Below are 24,402 nucleotides of genomic sequence, written 5' to 3' on the forward strand. Positions count from 1 at the left end.
CTATCAATCATCAATCATATGGTGCCTTTCATATCTATCTATCTATCTATCTATCTATCTATCTATCTATCTATCATATAGTGCCATATCTATCTATCTATCTATCTATCTATCATATGGTGCCTTTCATATCTATCTATCTATCTATCTATCTATCTATCTATCTATCTATCTATCAATCATATGGTGCCTTTCATATCTATCTATCTATCTATCTATCTATCTATCTATCTATCTATCTATCTATCTATCTATCATATGGTGCCTTTCATATCTATCTATCTATCTATCTATCTATCTATCTATCTATCTATCTATTATATGGTGCCTTTCATATCTATCTATCTATCTATTATATGGTGCCTTTCATATCTATCTATCTTTCTGTCTATCTGTCTATCTATCTCTCTGAAGGAGAACTACATTTTTGTAATTAATGCTCAAGTATTGTTTTGTAAGGACTAACAGAAGTGTAAAACATGAAGATTTATTTGAATCTAATCGTTGTGTATGGAATAAGAGGGGCTATGGAGCATTGGAGGAGAAGGAGACTTAAAGTGGTCATATTAAACTTCTGCTTTGAATGGATGTGCAGAGTAGGAGGTGTATACTGGGGACCTGAGGGGATGATGGATTAAACTTTGTACTTAATAATATCTATGAAAATGAACATCACAGTGAAGTTTCTGTCTCCATGTTACCTCCAGTAGCACATTATGTTGTAGAATATTTAGTTTCCAAATTCTCTAATCATATAAATGATTTTTCTGTGCAAATATCTAATTGTTGTGATGTTTTCAAAGTAGCTTTTCTATACAGTCTACTGAGTAAACCTGCTGTGAAAAGTTGTATATTAAACTAAATTAAATTAAATTGTTTCTATAGGGAAAGAATGGTTTCCTACATTTGTCTCCCTGAGGCTGTGAAAGTTCCTCAGTGTTACTCAACGCCTGCCATGCATTGTGTCACATATGATTTGAGCTTTCTGGGAATGGAGAACACCCTGGATTGCCACAGACGTTTGTGTTGTACCTGCTGTATTGTATCATTTATTGATTTTTGTTGCTGGTTACTTCCAGATTATGCACAATCAGCAGTCTTTTACAGAAACTCTGTGTTCTGTTTGCATTTTCCTTGTGTTTTTCAACTTAGTTTACTAATTTTAACTAACTTGAGGATTAATGTTGATCTGGCTTCAGTCTTGTCACTGACATTATCCAGTAGAAAACCATATAAATGGATTTTAAATTTAATAAGGATCTGCTACTGTCGTCACAAACCCAAACACCGACATATCTCAGCTGCCTTTCAGACCAACTGCAAACTTGGGAGAAGTCACAAGGAGGGTAAAGAGGATCTGAAGGCTACTTGACATCTGCAACATCAATGTAAGAAATGTATGAAACGCTGACAAGCTAAAATGGTGGCTTGTAGTAAATACTCCCGTAATCAGCTACTAGCACTGTGATCTCGAGCGTTTCACACTACCACACGAGTTGTTTGTCCAAAGACATAAACTGCAAAGAGCTTGAGAAGGAATCAAATGAAGAGAAAAAGGAACTGGTCTGCCATCTATTGAGCAATGTTTGATTGCTTTCAAATAAAATGGATGAGCTGTTTTCTCCTCGGAGCTGGTCATGTTGTGTATAGGTAATGTGGCATCATATGTATTACAAAGATTTGGCTGAAGCCTGATATACCTGATTAAGGCTGGGATTGATTTCATCTTATTCAAGAGGAGAGAGAACCAGTGTGTTGTGAAAAAAAACGATCTGGTCATCTATGTGAATGAAGAATGGTATAAAACAGGGCATATTACAGTTAACTACAGCTACAGACATTGAAGTTCTCACTGTCAGAAGTTGTCCACGTTATTTGTCCAGGGAGATAAGTTACATCATTTTTATTAATGTTTATTTTCATCCTTCTACTTTGTAGTAAATGTAAGTGCCTGTCTATGTGAAACTACCACTTAAGGAGTTCTATGATGTGTCTATGGTCCTGTAAAAATACAAAAACTAGAGGAAAATATACAATATTAATGTGGCAAAATCTTCCCTCTCAATATATTGTAATGGTAAACTACAGAAAGAAGAAATTGCATGGATGTTTAACTACCTGAATTGACTACAGCAAGAATGGACAATAATAATAATAATCATTTTATTTATATAGCGCCTTTCCCATGCTAAAGGCACTTCACACAGTTTAAGAAAGAACGACAGGGTATACAGTATATAGCATTGTACAAACCAGATAAATAAATAAAGCAGATTAAGACAGCAAATTCAGAGAAAATGCCTAACAGACAACATAATTGATGGTCTAACACACACATACAGGTTACATGAGCATCTTGACAGAGAGGTAAACTGAGAGAAGGGTAGTAAAGTCAGGCAGAGCTAAAAGCCTTCCTGAACAGATGAGTTTTGAGTTGTTTTTTTAAAAGAATTCATGGAGTCAGTTGACCTGATTAATTTCGTTAGATCATTCCAGAGTCTGGGCGCTATACAGCTGAAGGCCCTGTCATCCATGGAGTGTAGATTAGTGTGGAGTATAACAAGATTACCAGAATCAGAGGACCTTAGTGGGCAGACAGGCACATAGTGATGGAGAAGCTCACTGATGTAGTTTGCCGCAAGGTCATTTAAGGCTTTGGAGATTATTAGTAGGATTTTATATTCGATTCTGTAAGGCACAGGGAGCCAGTGAAGATGGAGCAGGATGGGTGTGATGTGCTCGCTGCTGCTGGTCAGTGTAAGGACTCTTGCAGCCGAGTTTTGAATAAGCTGGAGCTGTGATAAAAGATTAGAAGCTGCCAGTAGGGAATTACAATAATCAATGCGGAATGTGATAAAAGCACAGACAAATCTTAATATTTATCATTCTAAATATCCAAAAAATAAATCGCCAAAGTAAAATAAGAAACCTAAATAGCACAAAATAAAAGAATTCCACAATTTCCAAATTAAAAAAACAAAACAAAACACAAAAAGTTTAAAAATGAAAACAAAATTTTTAAACTATGAAAGGAAAGAAGATACCTTAAGAAATGGTATGAAACTGAACAGGAGAAGCAGAATTAACAAAACCCAATCTGAAATTAAATCCATAATTTAAATGCCAAAAATCAATTAGCCAAAAAACCCTGGAACAAAAAAATTTTCAAAACCAAATTAGTGCGGAAGAACAAAACTCAAAAGTTAATGTCGCTGCCTGTGAGCAATGACAACAAGTGCTTGCTATAACCCTAATAAAGACTAATGGCAGCACCAAAGGGAAACTTAATGTAATAATATAATTGCCTAAAAACAAAGAAAAATAAACAAAACTAACAAAAGGAACAGAGAAATGAATAACAACATGATTACGAAAAGTGTAAAACAAAACATCTCATGAAGAGCAGGGAAAATAAGATACAAAAGGGACAAAAAACAAAACTCCACAATAAGACCTCCAGCAGACTATAACAACATGCATTTGTAATAATTTAATGCGTATGGCAGATTTATTATTTCAATGTCCTGAAACCTCTGTTACCCAAGTAAAGTTCAATCAAAGAGATCGGGAAATGCGTAATGGTGTTTAGGTTGTAGATGTGTAAGTGCATAGCCAATGAAATGTGCAATTTCTTTTAAAATGATACTGTAATAATAGATGCATTGTGTATGTACATTTTCAGTTAATTTATGTTTTTTGACATATATTTCAATTTTCCTGTCTGACTTTCAAATTAATTAATTTTGGAAAAGTTTAAGTTTCCTACTATTTTAGTTTTATTTGTTTATGCGATAACATTGACTCATGCCGCATGACCTCGTCATTACATTTATAAAGTCATAATTGGCATGTTATAAATTTGCACCGGTGTCAGTCTGCATTACCCCGGGTGGATAAGCAGTATGTAGTTTGGTGTGGTATAGTTAGCTTATTTTCCAAGTAGGTCGTAGTGGTAGGTTTGTTTTGGCTCTTTGAGTTTCAGTTTTGGCCACAACATCTTATCCTCTTGCTCTTTGATTCCTGGTTGCCTAGTTATTTGACTGATTTATGTCTCTTACTTCAATACCATCTAATGGTCTTTCAGTTCTCTCACAGTAATTCTTGAACATGTTTACGTTTCACTATTTCTAGACAGTGGTGAAATGCGTATTATTGCTGCTTCGTGGATTCAGCTTGATTGTCTGCCATTGTTTCTTTGGAGTTTGCTCTGTGTCTGTGTTTTGCACGGAGTTTGCTCCGTGTCTGTCTGTATTTTTCTCTGGCTACTCTGGTATTTATCATAAATGAGTGTTGCAGTAATTGGCCACTCTAAATTGGCTCTGTATGGGAGGGTTTATGAGTGGGTTCTGCAACAGTCTGGGGCATCGTCTAATCCAGTGGTCTTAAACTCAAGTCCTGGAGGGCCGCAGTGGCAGCAGGTTATCATTCTAACCCTTTTCTTAATTAATGGCCTGTTTTTGCTCCTAATTAACTTCTTTTGAATTAATTTTAATTGACTTGTTCTTGACGACTCCAACCCCTTGTTTCTTTTTCCTAATTAGCAGCCAAACAATAATAAGATACAAAATGAGCCAAAAACAGGACCAGCAACGTGTGTCCATCATACAATATCTGAAAATAAAGAAAGATGAAGGTCTCAGGAATGTTGATCTGCTCAGGTCCCTAAAACATTTGGCCAACTCTCTTGGAAAAATGAACATCAACAATTTCAGAAATGTCTGCTATTGTACAATGAGAGCAGCAACAAGCCATGAAATTAAAGAACGGGTTTAATTAACAAGACTCGGTGCCTAATTAGTAACTGGTTGGAGTTGATGGTCCTGACTTAGTTGGTCTTCTGTTGGCTCACTCGTGTCACATTTCATTTCTGTTTGGGTGCCATTTATGGAAAGAAATGAAGCAATTCAGAGGAACAATCAGGGGAATAAATGTTAAAAAACAAGTCAATTAAAATAAAAGGAAAAGGAGTTAATTAGCAGCAAAAACTGGCCACTATTTAAGAATAGGGTTAGAATGACAACCTGCAGGACTGGAGTTTGAGACCCCTGGTCTAAGTAGTCTTCTACTTTGCACCTTGTGCTTCTGGGTCAGCGTCCAACTGTTAAGTTAGCTTCTGTTTCTTTCACTTTGTTGGATCAATTTAATTTTTCTTCATTTTATTCTGTTTTATTTTGGTTGTGAAAGACGAGGAATCTAATGGTACTTCATTTTTTCATGAATAATTTATATTTAGGGTGATTGTTTTATTTTAGCATTATGTTTTATGTTTGCTTATGGGTGCTGCTATTTTGGGTAGAGGTTGACAGAAAGCATGTCCCAACTACTGGGTGAATCCCCCCCTCCATGTGAGACACTATTTAAGTTGGTATCTTGCTAATTTCTTTGTCCGTGATTGTGGATGCATCTCAAACCTTTCCCCTGGTTGTACTTTTCAAAGAATCCCTGGTTTACAAATACCACGCCCAATTTTCTGACATTAGAACAGATTTCCTGCTTTTGTCCTTCACTTTGTTTCTTGAATATATCTTTATCTCCTGATCTGTCTCTTCCTCTGTTCAACACTCTAGAGACGAAAAACAATCACGACCCTGACTCGGATTAGGTAGATCAAGAGAATTTTATGATAATGTTAAGTATTTGTTATATATTTTGGCCAATTACATTATATAATATGGTTATGTGAACCAAAGACACAAAACTATATTATATGATGAAGAACTCCTACATCATGCTTAGTTGTGCTGCTGTGTGACATGGGTGGCACTGTACTGTCTGGGGAGGTCATTTTGAGAAAGTCCTCACTGTTACAGAGAGATGAAGCATTTTGGCTGATGATCATATGGAGTCGAGAAGAAATAGTAGACTGAATAGCTTTCACTCATACTGAAATACTTTCTTACAGAATACCAACATCAGCAGCCTCCCATCATTTATCAAGAGCACCAGTAACTTAAAGGTTTGCTTATAAACACATTTTTGAACAACTTTCATTGAAGCTGACAATTGAATGTAAGATGGAGAGCTGAACCTGCAGCCTCCATAATCGAAAAAGCGTTCCTGTACTTCTGTGCTTACCTGCTGCCCCGTAACTAAAAGGATTGAGCCTTCCTTTCCATGTACAACTTGTCTGAAAATGTGATCAAGGATTAACAGTTCACTCCAGCAGTTCTGCAAAAGCTTCATTTGGTCATCCACCTGTGGGAATCAGAAAAGAAAAAAGCTGAATGACCCAAGTGACCCAAAAAAATAACAATAAAAATGCCCAGGGAGTCTTTAGGGGACTACATTTCTCCCATGATTTTTTGTTTTTTTGTGTTTTTGCTATGCCATTTGTCATTGTTACAAATTCATGAGCTGTCTATGTGGTAGCCCCAGGTGCAAACACTTGCTCTGAAAAGTGATTAAGTTGTGAGTTTATCAGTGAAAAGTTGCAATGATGACGTGGGGAAACAGGAGGGAGCGCGGCCCTGAATCAACAGCTCCATTGTCAGGAGTGCTGCTCTTCCCACACCTCACAATGTTAATTATTAGTCGCCGTAGCTCCAGAGATAGAAAGATGCTATTGAGTGGGAGTAGCTCACAAAAAATGAGGAAAAAAGAGTAAAAGGGGAATTATGTACACTCCATCAATTGTTTGCATAATGTCGGAGTTCTTATCTCCTCAATTCAGCTCTCCTTTGGACATTCTGTGATAATCTTGATGATTTATCTACTTGGCTCTGAAATTTATACTCTCCTCTCAAAGGGCCTTTTATAAAGAAAATGTTTAGACACTACAAAAAAACCCAAAACAAATTATATTGCATACCATCAGGTGGCACAACACTAACTACTGCTGCTTCACACTTCTGAGGACGCGAGTGCAATCCCATCTTACTTATTACAAATAACTTGGACACAAGACTCCATTCACTGCTTTTAATTCACTCTCCTTTTTTTTTTCCAATCTCCCGCACTTCTCTTCTATCCCATAATTCCCATTCTCTTAAAGGAACGTTACCCACGTTCCAACTCAAGACACCACACATGCCATTCTTATTTTGTTCTACTGCATGCTAGTTTTCTGATTTCACCCCAGTTTCAAAGGACATGAAAGTTACAATTAGGCCCTTGATTATTAATTACGGGCGGCACGGTGGCGCGCTGCTGCCTCGCAGTTAGGAGACCCGGGTTCGCTTCCCGGGTCCTCCCTGCGTGGAGTTTGCATGTTCTCCCCGTGTCTGTGTGGGTTTCCTCCGGGCGCTCCGGTTTCCTCCCGCAGTCCAAAGACATGCAGGTTAGGTGGATTGGTGATTCTAAATTGGTGCTTGTGTGTGTCCTGTGGTGGGTTGGCACCCTGCCCAGGATAGGTTCCTGCCCTGTGCTGGCTGGGATTGGCTCCAGCAGACCCCCGTGACCCTATATTCGGATTCAGCGGGTTAGAAAATGGATGGATGGATTATTAGTTACTGTCCCTGCTGTTTACCTTCCTCATGTCAAGGGAAAGGAATAAGCAAATTCAAAATAATGGAAGAATAGTTAATGAGTACATAACCCTGCTTTGGCCTGCTTTTGTGGTTTGACTCAAATCGATTTCTTTTTTATCTTGTGATCATCATGCAAGGCAACATTGACAACACTTTTCTTTATGCGAGACGTTCTCTCCCAGCTTCAGATTAATTCAACATTTCTGTACTGCCACTGCTAACTCCAGTTTGACTCCTAGGCTGGTTGTTGTGACTGAAGCTCTTGTTTATAACGTTCTTCCAACCCAAACAAGGTGAAGCAGAGGAAGATCAACATCCTGCAAAGATCACTTTTCAAGGTCTGTTTATTCTGACGTTATTCAAGCTCATTTTTCTGTCCTGAGAAAAGAGTAGTCTAAGCAGAACAAAAGGCCACTTGGGTAAACTAAAAAGGCATTCAAAAGGTGCCATGGTACCCTGTTCGGCGTTGATCACTAGGCAGGTAGCTGTATGTTACGACACAACATGAAGGCATGCACTTGGAAAAATGATAGTAAACAATGTAGGAGAGTGGAGCAAAGTGAACAATCACACATGACCCTCAGGCACTGACGGTTTGCGATTTCTTAGACTGCTTTTTTTTAATTTGCATTTTTTCCTTAAGGCAATTATTAATTATATGGTAATTGTGTATTCTCCACAAAGTACATTCACATTTAGCACTTATCACTGAATAAGCAATGTTGTCATAATTGTTTGCATAGCTGATCTAAAACATAAGGCACCTGACTTTAAACCCTAAGGCTGCCAATTCAATGCTCATTTGTGATGTGTGATCCTGAGCAAATCACTTAACCCACCTTGGCTCCAAACTGTAATAAACACACAGAAACAGTGGTAATGTTGAGGTGCCTTTGATAAATATGACAGCCGAGAAAATAATATATTGTGTATATGTGGTAGAAGACTGGCATGGCACAAATCCAACCCAATATACAGTATTATTAATAATATATACTCTAATATCCATCCATGGGCGGCATGGTGGTGCAGTGGTAGCGCTGCTGCCTCGCAGTTAGAGGACCCGGGTTCACTTCCCAGGTCCTCCCTGCGTGGAGTTTGCATGTTCTCCCCGTGTCTGCGTGGGTTTTCTCCCACAGTCCAAAGACACGCAGGTTAGGTGAATTGGCGATTCTAAATTGGCCTTGGTGAGTGTTTGTGTGTGTCCTGCGGTGGGTTGGCACCCTGCCTAGGATTGGTTCCTGCCATGTGTTGGCTGGGATTTGCTCCAGCAGACCCCTGTGTTCGGATTCAGCGGGATGGAAATTGGATGGATGGATATCCATCCATTTTCTGAAATGACGCTACCCAGCACAATGTTAGAGGTACTGAGACCTTACCAGTATCACTTTAGATTAGGTGTTTCTAATAACTCTGTACTTATCATGTAATTACCTGTATAATTACAGAGCAACTAGGTGTTATTACCTTCTATTTACTATGTAACACAATTCTAGTTGTTATTCTACAGTCTATGTACATAAATACCTTTTATGTACATAAATACTTTTAAATACTTTTAAAAATTATGAAATAACAATTACAATTGAGTAATTAATTATAGTGTTACACTATATTACACAATACGTACAAGGCAATAACACCTTATATAAGTAATAACATGGTAAGTGCAGCATATTAGGGACAACTAATCTAAAGTGATACCATCTTACCCTTACAGTAACTGGAACAAGGCAGGAATCAACCCAGGAGCAAACAGACATTGTGGGCTTCAGGGACCTTCGGCTTTTGGTAACAGTTTGTTTTAACAGTTTATCTAAATAGAGATTGACAAACTAGGCATGTCTAAGCGGCATTTTCCTGTCAAAACCTTTTCTTCTGTGCTAATTTTCTCATTTCCACCACGGTACACCACACACTGCCATACACACTCTCCTTCATGCAGAGCCTTATTAGAGGTGGCCAGTAACATTAGGCTGCGTGGCTTTGAGATGTAGGAGGAAACTGCAGTGCCCAGGGGAAACATATGGGACACAGGAGGAACATGCAAAGTCTGCACAGACAGTGACTGGAAATTTGAATCCAGACTGCTATAGCTATGAACAGCCACAGACACTAATCACAAAAAGGTAATGGGCTATTTGCTACTTCAGAAAAGGCCAACGCTTTAGAAGAACTCTGTAATCTGGGAGACAATACTTGCTGCTAAATTTTAAAACAGATAGAATTAGAAATAGTTTTAAACCGATAGTAATACAGTAAAACTTATAAATAGGCCAAATTTCAATTTCAATTCTCTTTTTTAAATAACTAACTATTCTAGAGATCTTTTTATGTATATAAATATGTAATTAACTTGTATTTCATTGCATGTCTTCTATGCAGTAATGTGCTTTGCATAGTGCATATTAGATCAAAGCACACTTTCACTTGTGGACAATAAACTAATCTAAACTACATTAAAAGTACTAGCCAACAAAAAAAAAACAAACTTTTAGTTTATAAATCACCTTACAACGTCCCTAAAAAGCTTTGCATTTTAATTTTGCATAATTGGAGTATAGGCAGGTTAAGCAATCCTTGGAATGCAAACTCCAGACCTTTAACCACTAGACCACCCTGCCTACTGGACATATGGGTTTCCATAATTTTCAGTTTTTATAAAACCTAGGAATTATATCTCTCCATTGCTTTATGATTTTCTGGGAATTTACCAGGAGTGGCTGGAAAAAGTTTCTCCAGAAAGGGCGGCCTGGTCTCTCCAACTGTGTGACCTTCAAAAATGATTTTAGGTGAAAATCAATATATAATATAATATAATATAATATAATATAATATAATATAATATAATATAATATAATATAATATAATATAATATAATATAATATGCAGTATATCAGTTTCAGTACAATTGTACTGCATTTGAGATAGATAGATAGATAGATAGATAGATAGATAGATAGATAGATAGATAGATAGATAGACAAGGCACTATATGATAGATAGATAGATAGATAGATAAATAGATAGATAGATAGATAGATAAGGCACTATATATTAGATAGATAGATAGATAGATAGATAGATAGATAGATAGATAGATAGATAGATAGATAGATAGATAGATAGATAGAGCAGGTACAACACAAAAGTCTGTGGCAATCCAGCATGTTCTCCATTCCCAGAAAGCTCAAATCATATGTGACACAATGCATGGCAGGCGTTACGAGTAACACTGAGGAACTTTCACAGCCTCAGGGAGACAAATGTAGGAAACCATTCTTTCCCAAAAGAAACAATTTAATCTAATATACTTTAAGATACAATTTTTAACAGCAGGTTTACTCAGCAGACTGTATAGGAAAGCAACTTTGAAAACATCACAACAATTAGATATTTGCACAGAAAAATCATTTATATGATTAGAGAATTTGGAAACTAAATATTCTACAACTTAATGTGCTACTGGGGGTAACATGGAGACAGAAACTTCACTGTGATGTTCATTTTCATAGATATTATTAAGTACAAAGTTTAATCCATCATCCCCTCAGGTCCCCAGTATACACCTCCTACTCTGCACATCCATTCAAAGCAGAAGTTTAATATGACCACTTTAAGTCTCCTTCTCCTCCAATGCTCCATAGCCCCTCTTATTCCATACACAACGATTAGATTCAAATAAATCTTCATGTTTTACACTTCTGTTAGTCCTTACAAAACAATATTGGAGCATTAATTACAAAAAAATGTTGTTCTCCGATAGATAGATAGATAGATAGATAGATAGATAGATAGATAGATAGATAGATAGATAGATAGATTAAAATAAATATCTTGACATTGACATCCAATTCTGCTACTGTCCTCTTTTCCACCACTAGTGTGTCCAGGCTCTCCTGATAAGTCTGCATCTTTTTGCACTCAGGCTGCTTCTCCAGGAGACCTCAGTGTAGAACACCACATTGGCTACTGTGGACTGGTAGAATGTTCCCATCAGCTTGCTGCACACATCAAAAGACCCGAGTCTCCTTAACAAGTTCAGTCTGCTCTGACCCTTCTTGTGCAGCGCCACTGAGTGGTCAGACCAGTCCCGTTTATTGATTATGTGAACTCCCAGGTACTTGTAGCTCTGCACCACTTCCACATCTTCTCCCTGGATGGTGACTGGTCTCAGAGGCTCCTTAGCACACCAGAATGGTCAGCTCTCTTAATTAGCCATCTCTAAAGGCTAACTAGTTATTAGAGAAACCTCAGTAATTGTGTTAGCGCAACTAAAACCTGTTACACTGTTTAATAAAGCAAGTCAGTTGTCTTTCCTTGGGTTGCAAGGTACGGTCATTCCTAAAGTTCAGTCGTGGCTTCAAACATGGCCAAAACAAATCAGCTTTCTTGAGAAACATGTCAGCCTATTGTTTTTTTGTTGATATAGCGAAGCTCCAGTAAGTGGGTAAACCTTTGTTAAGCAATTCATTGGTTGAAAGTCCTCAGTGTTAGTGCATCAGAGGATGTGCAGCATGGTTCATAATGACTCTCAGTTTTTTGTACGGACTCTCTCCTTCATTTTAACTGCCAGGGGGTGCACAGTACGTCCTATACCAGAGCCTGCCTTCTTAATAAGCTTGTTAATTCAGTGGGCCTCATTTGAAGGAATGTTAACAGCCCAGGACACCACTGTGTAGAAAAACACACTGGCCATCACAGAGCTGTAGAGGATGTAAAGGATGTCACTACCACATTAAAGCAGTACAGTCTCCTAACAAAGGAAGAGTCCGCTCTGCATGCATGGGCCAGGTAAGTAATTTTAAGCTCTGGTCCGTTTGTCTGCTAGTCTGGTGTTTCAATTGCTCTCAGACACCAGGTGGCACTGTCCTTAAAATTCACTGTAGTAAAAAGGAAAAAAAACAAAAGTACCCCGGGGGTCAAAAGTTTGGGTTCCAAAATAGTCTATGGTCTTGTTCTGACAAAGTGGGTTAAGTGTGTGAACCTTAATAGATCATATTGTTTAAAGAAAAAACATTCACAAGCACATGTGTGTGCAGTGGTCTCAGGGTATTCATGGCAGTCCAGTGGTTAGCACTGCGTCTTCACCAATTCAGTATGTTGGTTTCAAATCCCTTGCCTGCACATTGTCTGAGTGAAGTTTGTATATTCTCCCTGTGTCTGTGTGTTTTTTTTTTCTCTTCCTGTTTTTCTTCCATATACTCAAAAACAAGCAGATTAGATAATCAAATTAGCCGCAGTATGAGTGTGCATGTGTGTGTGAATGGGCCTTGAGATGGACTGGCACATTATCTTGTCCAGGGCAGTTTCTTTGAGTGTAATGGGATAGGCTCCACACTCCCTGACTCATTCCTGGATTGAGCAAATTTCAACAATGACTGACTTCCATTATTCTGAGGCCCACTTAAGCAAAGTCAGGGTCACAAGGGGCAAGTCAATCCCTGCAGCACTGGAGCAAAGCAGGAAACAGCCATGGACTGGCGTGTTCTGTGGTGCTGATTTTTTCAATATTCCAATATATGAATTACAAGCTTTTTAGCATTTGTAGTCTGTACTGTAAGTTCCTTGATTCACAACAAAGTAAACAGGAAAGCCAAAAAACTAAAATCAAGCATCATACCATCACTGACTGTACAGTAGTCCATGCTGGTGAGAATAAATCTCTGATGGTTTACTGAAAAATGAATGATAGCAAGACACTTGATTATGTGTGGTTTTCTTTTTGTATTCATTTTGAGTAAGTGACTAAATCATGTAATAAAAAATAATGTAAGCCAAAAATGCTAGAAACATGCAATTTACTTGTATTTGCATTTGATACTAAACAGAGATGAACACGTTTATATAAAACTGTAGAAATCTGACTATATTTAGAACAATGAACATCATGACTATCCCAGCAGCAGAATTTTATTACTCAGTTGTTTGCTTCTGGTATCTACAAGAAAGGCACAGACAACAGAAGTGCATGCCCTAGTCCACAATGCATTACAGACAATTGTATCTATAAATTCTCAATAGAAATCTTTGATTCACTTTGTAATGTAGTTTGTCATTTCTTAAAATATTAGTTCATACACATTTTGAGATATCTCATATAAAGATTGTGTCAGTGTTGTGCATGAACTACTTCGAAAGAGTTTGTTCATTGAACAAGCTAATTTTTCTACGAAAGGTGAACTTAACGTAACGTATTTGCAAGTGAAGAACTTGAACGTGAGCTAGTTCAGTTTATGTGACATTCTGGATCTGGTTTAGTTCCAGATTAAGCATTTTGCCTTACCCTGTAATGCAGGGGTGGAGTCGATTCCGAATGTCGTATTCGGATAAGCACAAATAGTGGATTGTTACAAATATCTATTTTGTGTGAATTTTTTGCCATTTATGTGTATTCTAAAAAAATAACGTAAAATCAAATAGGCCCTGTCTGTGTCTGCCTGCTTGTGCTTAAGTTGCACCCTGCTGACACGAGCATAACGTTGTATTTCGTGAGGCCACTTTATATTTTCCTGTTGGACATGCAATATGTGACATGAATTTTGACCGGCAGTGTAATAGGTTAGTTCACATTACACGCTGGTTCCACAATCACCATTTTTGTCACACGGTTATAAATAGAGCGGTAATTTATATGTCAATCAGTCAGTCATTCTCCAACAAGCTATATCCTAACACAGGGTCACAGGGTCTGCTGGAGCCAATCCCAGCCAACACAGGAACAAATCCCAGGTTGAGCACCAGCCCACCGCAAGGCACACATTAGGGACAATTTAGGATTTTCAATACACCGTGCATGTCTTTTGCCAGAGTGCTCGGAGGAAACCCACGAGACACGGGAGAACATGCAAACTCCACACAGGAGGACCCGGAAGTGAACCCAGACAGGTCTCCTAACTGTGAGGCAGCAGATCTACCACTCGCCATCTTGCCATCCTAATTTATATGTATACTTGTAAATATTTAATTTCTTCTTTGACCGAAGAATATTAGCATATATGGTTATACGTGTTTTTGCTGGGTATAACTCAATAAAGTGTATTTAAATCATTATAACAGCCTAATATAAGGCATGAAAATTGAAAAAAAGTAAACTCAGGTCATTTATTCTCATTCCTTAAAAAATACAAAATAAACTGAACATGAACTACTTGAAAATTGAATTATGAATGTGAATTTATTAATTTTAATCTGTGTGAACTGAACTTTGAGCGAGTTCTTGTGAGGTGTGAACTTGCCCAGCACTGGATTGTGCAGCATACACAGTACATCACAAAACATTATTAATGCTACTTATTTTAAATCAGACAAAAACATTGGGTATAAGGCAGGAACTAACCCTGTATGTGGTGCTAGTCCAATGAAGGGCCTGCACATTCACACACATTCACACTGGACCACCAACTAACCTAGCAAAACAGAAATCTTTAGAGAAAAACTGGAAAACCCACCCAGACACTGAGCCATCTGCAAACTCTACACAGTGCCCAGGAATTTGAACCCAGTCATACAACCATACTCACTAATATGGGGTAATTTTAGAGTTATCTGTCAACCTAATATGTAGGGATGTGGGAGGGAAAACACGGCACACGAGGAAAAACTCATAAAGTCACAAGGGGATATACAAACCTCTCACAGTATGCCATGATGAAGAAGCAGCAGCCACTACAGTACCAGGCTGTTCATGATGTGCAGGTATATAGTCTCTTCAAGACATTCACACATCACATAATCATACAGCTCTTAAATATTTTGGGCCTTGGGCTGGTGGATGTCCCGGGACAGTCAGCATACATATTCATTGTCTTGTAATAACACCATTAATAACCATCTCCAGTGATTTGACAACTGCCTTTGATATCTAATAATGTTCCCTATGTGCTCTTTCTAAAAATGAGTGGACACCTCTTGAATTGCAGAACACATGGAATACATGGAATGGAGCTTCAAAGACCTTAGTCAGATGTGTGCATTGCACTGCATTTTTTTTGCAAGTTACACTGTGAAAGATGATTGTTTTAGTAAACTGATGTTAATTAAAAATGACTAACGCTCAACGATGTGCCATTAAGGATTGAACAGTCCTGCAATCCTGGCCTTTGAAATAGAACTTGGGCATTAAGTGAATACTACAGACATTATTAAGGACTTCACAACCTCAAAAGCTTGGAGGGGATTCTGTAGAAATGAATGCAGTAAGATAGAACCTAATATTTACTAGATTTGTTTTACACGATGTTTAAAGAATATTTTATTGGAATTGTTTTACTGATAATGTTTTGCATTTGTATTTGCAATGTTCTGTTAGTACCAGTTATGATAAATGGCCAAAACATTCTTAGGCTGAGGAAAGGTTCATTACTACAGTTGTGTCCTAGACACTGACATTTATAACAGTGACCATACTCTATATATATCTATCTATATATATATTCATAGCATCCGTAGTCTGAGTTCCGATCTGATTGTATAGGTGGTTACCTACCAGGTAACGCATGTGGTTGGTCTGCCAGTCGGTAAACATCCGCCACGGGCCCTCTTCAGTTGCGAGAAGCAGATCATAGAATGTTACATAGTTTACTGTCAAATAATGTGAAGAATACCCGACACGTGTTTCGCCCTTATATTAAATAAAAAGACCACACGCCGTGGTGCAGCGTAAAGGGGCTTTGCCGCTGACGTCCGAGGTTCGTTACTCGCAACAGGAGCACTGGAGTGTGTACGCCTGATGAGCCCAAATAAGGGCGCACTCTTTGCATTATTTGACAGTAAACTATGTAACATATGTATATATAAACACTGTATATATAATACTTTAATACATATAAATCTTTTTATCCTGCGACGAGACATGATCTTTTGAAGAGACTTTTTGGAATAAAGCCCTGTGAGACGGTGACTTTTAACATGAGATTCTTTAAAGTCACGTTATACTTACAACCTTTGAAAGCAAGTCCCGTGAGATGAGAATATTGCTATGATATTTTTAAAAGTCACGCCCTACTTACAACCATTTTTGAACAAGGCCACGGTCCTCTCACCTCTCAGTCTTGAGAATGCTTTTGTCAGACACACTTCCTGTGCTCTTAGCTCTTATAAATTTTAATGTTTTCCTCACTTTAAGTTTCCAATCAGAGAAGATGTATTATTTACAAATCTTTTTAAAGAATTTCATTACGAAGGGTTATCAACAGAAAAAATGAGTACACGGGCATTCCTAGCACCTAGAAACAAGGAAGTCAAACAAATTTACGCTAAAAATGCTGATTGGTAACATGCAAAATGGTTAAAAGCGTATCAATAGACTATAATGAAACAGCTGGTGGTGATTGTGCGGAAGATGAAAACAACAACTTACAATATTACAAAGAATATCTACAACCGTTAACATTGTCCAGTCTTCCACCGCACAAATTACTACAGAAAGAAGGATGTATCCAAGAAAGGTAATGTAATACATCTTCTGCAGATAACATGAGACAACAAAGGAGATCTTGATATGTCATTCGTATTAAAATGTTAACAGTTTCCCATTAGAATAGCTTTTGCAAAGACAATTAACAAATCTCAGAGCCAAACATTTGAAAAAGTAATTTTATTTAGTAGAGAAACCAGTGTGTTTCTTTGTGCAGGTCCCAAGCCCGCATAAATGGGGAGGGTTACTTCAGGAAGGGCATCCGGTGTAAAATTTTGCCAAGTCAATATGCGGAAGATGATCCGCTGTGGCAACCCCTAATGGGAGTAGCCAAGAGAAGAAGAAGAGGAAGAGAGAAAGAAACAAAATGCAATCACGGACAGTTATGCCTGGTGCGGATGCAAATGTAACATTTCACATGAAAATTAAAATCTGTTTAAATTGCACATTCACCTCCCTATTCGTGAGTGGCAGAACCACAAAGAGGCTAGTGCGTAGCGCTGTCCAGGGGGGTGGAGAGAGAAGCGAGCAGGGGGCAAAGCCCCCTACTATATATATATATATATATACAAATACAGTATATGCATACAGCATATACACATATACAAACATACAGCATATACACATATACAAAAATAGTATACACATAATAAAACAAATACAGTATATTCTGGTAAATTAAAACACTGCAATAACCAATCACAGTCTTTACTGTTTTGTTATTTTAAAGAGGTCGATGTCCATGTGGTGGCCGTGTCATTGTAAATTAAAATGACACTGACTGGAAATTGTTCATGTTTGCCCTTTTTACCAGTTTCTTGGAATCCTGCAGTTACAGCTAAAGTTCAGAATTCCACAATTCTGTGTCTCCTTTGAGCATCTCATAAATATGTGCAGTGCTTTGCCAGACAAACCAATCACCCACTTGTGTGAATAATCTGCATTTAGAAAAATGCCAGGCATCATTGATTTTTATGCTTTACATGAATATTCTAGTTTGAGGCCACAGGCTTAATGTTTATGGAAGCATTTCTGGTCAACTCTTGTCTCCTCCTGAAAGTCATATTTCATCTTCAGTATCAATTCCTCTGTGTATTTTGGCTTCTAACAAACTTTTACAAACTTTTTCATTTTAGATGTTCAAGCATTTCTGGGTCACTCCATTAACTCAACCATCCATTTTCTTAATCTACTTGATTAAAAATGAAGGCAAGGCCTTATAAGGTTTGAAGAAGAACAGCCTGAACAAGATTTCCTTCTATTGCACTGCATACTCACACACACACACACACACATTGCTATAGAGCGCCAGTTTAGAGTTGTTAAGTTACACTTACATCTTCACAGTGATGATATAACTCATCCAAACATGGCATGACAAGCTATGGTCGATCTCAATGGTATGTGATTCAAAATAGACAAAAACTCTGTATGGGACACCTGTTCATTTTTCAGCCTTAGCACACTAGTCGCTAAACATTTAGGGACTTGAGCATGCAATGAAAATTCATAGGGACTCCAAAAGAATAGGCAAACACCAAACTGACAGCGACAGAGGTGGGACTCAGACTTGAATCAAGGCGCCTTTGAAAACAGATAGATGGGTCTTTCATATTTCATAGAGTAGCTATTAAACATAAGCTACATAGTGTATTTATCATGCAATGTGTTCTCCGTGTCTTAAGGTAAACAGCACCTAGTATTTTGCAGTGCTCATCTTGAACAATGCCTCTACAAAGATGAGAGCCCTTCCTAGTCAGACATCTCCAATTAGTCAGAGGAGTCCTCCTTTAGCTCAACTAAGATAGATGCTGTCTGAATTTCCAATGGTCTGTTTACCCAGTAAGGACAAAAATAATGGGATCGGTACCTGAAGGGAAACTGGTTCCTTAATGGAAGGAATTAATAAGAAAACGATTCAGCATCATATGGAATGAACAAGAGTTTTAAGGAATAGTCAAAATGGGTTCACATGGGGGCGTCATGTTTTACTAATATACTGAAATTCTTTGAAAATGCAACAAAAGCATAAGATTCAGACAATTATAATACCCTTAGATACTTAAATACTATCTTTGTGTGGTGTGGTTGGTGATTCCCCCTAAATCAAGGTGTCTGTCTGACTTTGCCCCTTGTCACTGAAAGTTTAACACACACCCCCGCTCTCTACCCATCTAAAAAAAAATAATTTGCCAACTTACCTTAGGCTCTAATATGGGTAGTTATTCGGGATTTCGCGTGCGCATGCGTTACAGTCGACGAGGCGATTCAGCACCACTGTTGTCCTGTACTGTGACACAGGTGACGTCTCCCGCGATGGATGGATGGATGAATCAGGATTGTACTAAGACCACCACAGGCCCCTGAGTGACTTAGCTCCTTAACAGGGAGTTGATTATATTTTACTAACGCATGATTTCAGTGCGAGACTCGATTGCGTCATCGCCACTGAGGTTTGGGGGATTCCAAAAACTTGGGGAATCATCCCCTTGATCATTTCTTCTAACGGATACTCGATCGTTTATTCGGGGGGTTTAATAGTCCCCCTTGTGCATTTCGACTCCCAAATAAGCTTATCGTTTCATGAAGGAAGGGTGGGGGTGTTGGTTTTAAAATGTCTCTTCTCGTCACTGACTCCGTACGCCCTCACCCAGAATGCCCTGATGTTAGATCTGCCCCTGGGATGAACTGAGTATATAGAAAAGATTCGCTTGTATTGCTGCCTTTACCACAGACGTTAATGAAAAGTGTCTTTTTACTCGGTACAGATCGAGAAACACTGAAATGTTTGGTGGTTACGAGTGGGTTTCTAGTGCCAGGGAGTTGGCAATATAAAACTACACCACGGTGCACTCAGTTCTGCCAGCACTTGCGCGGGGTTACTTTTATCGAAATAAATGTCTCTCCTGGCTAGAATGAACTTTACAAAATGCTGCCGTTTTCTCAGAGAGCGCAGGTACTTTGATTTTTTTTTCTTTCCTTTGATCCAGCGGTATATTCAGTTTGATGACTGTGTGCGGCGCAAATACTTTAAACAGTGAATTCCGCTTTTCGGTCGCCAGCCCCTTGCGCTAATTCAAAGAAAAATCTTTTGTAAAATCAATATGCCTGCATTGTCTTAAAGTATTCAGCTCATATTCCAAGTTATGTTGCTCATTGAACCCCCTCCCTTAACAGACGCACAAAACCCCGTTGAAATGATAAGCAAATTTTATTGCCTCCCAAAATAGCAAGGCATGCATTGTTTCTCCTAGGACTCTGCGCGGAATGCATTTAGTACTAAGACTTTAATGCCAGGGATCTTTTCAGTTCTCTGTATTGAGCTGTTGCTGAGAGGAGTTGGCGTGTTTTTTAAATTTGTTTTTTTATTTTTTGTGGGGTTATGGGGGTAGGCAGTTGTTGCTATCTGATGCAACAATCCCCGACGCTGTTCAGTAAACCACCAGTAGTGTGAACAAGCGGGATGCTGCAGCTTCTAGACTTGACCGGAGGGACTGCTCTCCAGCTCTGACGGCTCGGCAGCTCACGTCAAGCACACGCTCGCGCGCACCACTGGGCTGCTGTTTTACCTGAAAAATATGCCAGATCCTTCAAATTTCACTAATCCCTCTCCCTGATGTCCCCGCCGCTTACAGTACAAGTTGCGCTCGCTGCTCTAAATATGCCACCTGCGTACACCGCCGGGGTGCGCCGAGTTAATGAATGCACGCCGGGGGTATTCGAATACTCGGCTTGACTTCGCTCGAGCATGGCTAACGATGTGTCCTTCATTGGCTCTAATGTTTACTAGTAAATTCGTATTGCAGAATTGTGTACTCGACCTTAAGCCGGTTATAAATCTGATAGCAGCTCAATCCGTGTTGTTTTCAATGAAAAGTTACCATTATATTATTTACTGTAACCTGAAAAATCTGTAACAAGTCGCTGAGAAATACTCACTGTGAAAAATACATACTAATGTAAAATAAATAAAAGCTTCGCTATAAATCACGTGCTTCTTGCTCAGTTTAAAGTTTTAAACTGAAGATGAAGTTGCACAAAAAGGCTGAATGTAATTCCTGATAAAATAACGGCAGTCCGTCCGTCATAATATACATGTCTATAAGAATGACAATATAAAAATACGGATGGATATATATGTATACATACTGTAAGTAAGATGTAGGTCAAAAAAGAAGGGGCCATTCAGACCAACAAACTCGTCTGGTGAGCTAATTGGCAAGTTCAGTTATCTCTACAGACACAAAGCTTCAGCATCCATTGAGAGAACAGAATGTTTAACGCTGGAAAACACAAAAACTCCAGATAAGGCACACAATGGGTCAAATGAAATGGTCAAAAGAAACAATTCATTGTCAAATACTCTACACAAGTAGGATAAATAATGAAATAATTATTACCTGCATTATTATTTATACAAATGACTACACAATGACATGGTGAAAGGATCTGCTGCAAAATATAATGGTGCCTGCTGCAGTTTTTACAATGTCCTAGAACTACTTTATGACACTCATCCCTCATTGCTTTAGCACTGCATGCACAGTGTATGAATTACTCATCAATGAAACCAAATCTGCGCAGGGAGAAAAACAAGACGAGGAAGTTGGAGGAAATGCAGAAGATGAGGCCAAAAAAACATTCAGAGTATATTTTTCATTTCTGTGCACTACACCAGTTGTTTATATTTTTACAGATTAGTAAGCTCTGCTTTTTGCAATGTTATAGGTATTTATTGTATTTTTAATAACAGTTATATTTTCCACTAAAAATGAATTTAGTATAGTGGTATGATGGTTATTCCTGCTGCTGTTTTCAAATACCTGACCTTTCACTTTTGTTTTAAAGACTTCATGTTCCCCCAGAGTCCACATGGAGCTTTCCCCACATATCATAAAGATGCAAAGCTTTTATTGATAAGACAATGACCTAGCATCCTGTTTGGGGTTTGTTCCTGCCTTGTACATGATTCTGTTAGAACAGGCTCCGGACTCCTGTGATGACAAACTAGATCGAGCAGGTTCAGGAAGTGCACGGGTAGATGAATAATAATGTTGAACATCAATTATAAATGGTAGATTATGAGGATGGCCAACATTTTCCAATAAGTTTGCAAATAGATAGATAGATAGATAGATAGATAGATGGCACAATATACAGTATTAGATAGATAGATAAGGCACAATATACAGTATTAGATAGACAGATAGATAGACAAGGCACTATACAGTAGATAGATAGATAGATAAGGCACTATATACAGTATTAGATAGATAGATAGATAGATAAGGCACTATATAGATAGATAGATGGCACAATATACAGTATTAGATAGATAGATAAGGCACTATATAATAGATAGATAGATAGATAGATAGATAGGCACAATATACAGTATTAGATAGATAGATAAGGCACTAATTAATAGATAGATAGATAGATAGATAAGGCACAATATACAGTATTAGATAGATAGATAGATAGACAAGGCACTATATAATAGATAGATAGATAGATAGGCACAATATACAGTATTAGATAGATAGACAGATAGACAAGGCACTATATAATAGATAGACAGATAGACAAGGCACTATATAATAGATAGATAGATAGATAGATATATGATAGATAGATAAGGCACTACTGTGCTAAGTTACTGTATCTTAAATGAGTAGAATTTGAAAATGTTACATACATGGTACCCTTGTTACAAATTACTCTGATCACTATGATTTAGAATAAACCAAATTAACGTCAGTATCATCAACAGGCACATTTAGTGGTGACATTCATTATTAGAGAGTCCAGATATGCTCTACATATAAAGCTACTGTATATAAAGGCACAGATTATGAATAGCAAAGATGTTCATTTTAGGGCTTTATGAGGCAGGCAGGCAGGCAGGCAAGCAGACAGACAGACAGATAGATAGATAGATAGATAGATAGATAGATAGATAGATAGATAGATAGATAGATAGATAGATAGATAGATAGATAGATAGATTACTGTATTCTGGAGTAAAAAATTAACTTGCGAAAACTGCGTAAATTTTAAATTTTAAAATAAATATCCAATTCTGCTGCTATCTTCTTTTGCACTACTAGTGTGTCCAGGCTTTCCAATGTGCTTCTACTTTAAATTAGTAACATTAAAATTAAGGACACACTCAGTAGGGATTATCGTTCATTAATTTTCCAAGCCCACTTGTTCCCAGACAGACAAGATTAATGGCCTCTTGTGTGGCAGACTGAGCCCTACACTTCTGAGATTAGGGTAATTTAGAGTTCACAGAGAATTGTTTAAAACTCTTAAAGGCAGTGACACAAGAAGTTCTTTCTCCCACAAAGGATCATGAAAATCTGGATCACACTCCACTTGTGCTGTTGAAGTTGGAATTCTGACACTTTTCAAGATTCCAGGACACCTAGCCAACACAGACTGATTATATCCTGGCATTTTAAACATTTTCCTGAAGCTACTGAATACTTCAGGGAACTCTATTATGGATTACATCAGGTAGCTAGAATTTTACAACACTATTCAATTAAAAGTAAAACACACTTAGACTTGTAGGGTGTGTGAGGTTAAACACCTTCCACCAGCTAGACGGTACATAAGCACTGAAAGCCTGTTAGTTTTCAGACCAGAATTCCAGAGGGTAATGTCATCATTACTTCAGAGCTCCACATCCATTCCAAGATATTCGAAGATTCCCAGTTGGAAAATGAAACAAATGGATATTAGCCAGACAGGCTTCTCACTTTTACCATAGTGCTGTCCTTGATCACCACTGTCAAGCCTAATCCTCGAATGTGGTACATACGTTATTAGATGAGCCAAACTGTTGACTTGCACCAAAACGTCACTCTGGAGACTGGTAAAAAGGAGACTTTGCAAAAATCATTACTCGATCCTACCTCTCTACCTTTCTCCAAAGTTTCCCCCTCGAAGCTGTCCAACAGGATCATCATTCATATCTGAGAGCCTTGACATTCATTGTGTATCAGGACTATTTTTTGTTAGATGTTTGCGGCTGAAGGAATCAATCCCACAGATGGCCTGGGAATCCCTCAAGAGGAAGTGGAATGTCTTGTTGTTTGGTGTACCCTGCTCAGCATGTGGCCACCGCAGTCCCCAATAGGACAAGAGCACTAAAAAATGAATGGGTGGTTGAAAATCTGTGGTTAAAATGAAAGGAGCTATAAAAAATACTCAAATGTATGTGGCTTTGCTACACAGCCTGAAATTACTTAGTTTATTTTTATGGAGGCGTCTCATTAATCATCTTAGTCTTTAGCCAAGTACTTTTGTATTTAATTTGAATAGAAAGCAATATACAAAATAAAGATTAGTATTTTTTTACAATAAAAATGGCACAGTGGATCAGCACTCCTATCCCTCAAACCCTGGGTTTAAATCTCATACCTGGCTGCTATCTATGGAGTTTTCATTCCCCTCCAGTGTTGATGTGGGGTTTGCAGTTTTCACCCCAAATCTCTAAAGGCAACTGGC

General features: G+C 38.1%; 1 protein-coding gene across 5 annotated transcripts in view; it reads right to left on the reverse strand.

The window, feature by feature from the left end:
• Positions 1–24,402, reverse strand: part of nr5a2 (nuclear receptor subfamily 5, group A, member 2) — a 211,391-nt gene that overhangs the window by 101,435 nt on the left and 85,554 nt on the right. For all 5 annotated transcript variants that reach the window (XM_039734913.1, XM_039734914.1, XM_039734911.1 and 2 more), the window contains one exon: positions 6,076–6,195. In XM_039734913.1, the coding sequence (XP_039590847.1) occupies positions 6,076–6,195 (120 nt within the window). The remainder of the gene's footprint in view (positions 1–6,075; positions 6,196–24,402) is intronic.

The sequence above is a fragment of the Polypterus senegalus genome, chromosome 14 (assembly GCF_016835505.1).
Source record: "Polypterus senegalus isolate Bchr_013 chromosome 14, ASM1683550v1, whole genome shotgun sequence".
Classification (NCBI taxonomy): domain Eukaryota; kingdom Metazoa; phylum Chordata; class Cladistia; order Polypteriformes; family Polypteridae; genus Polypterus; species Polypterus senegalus.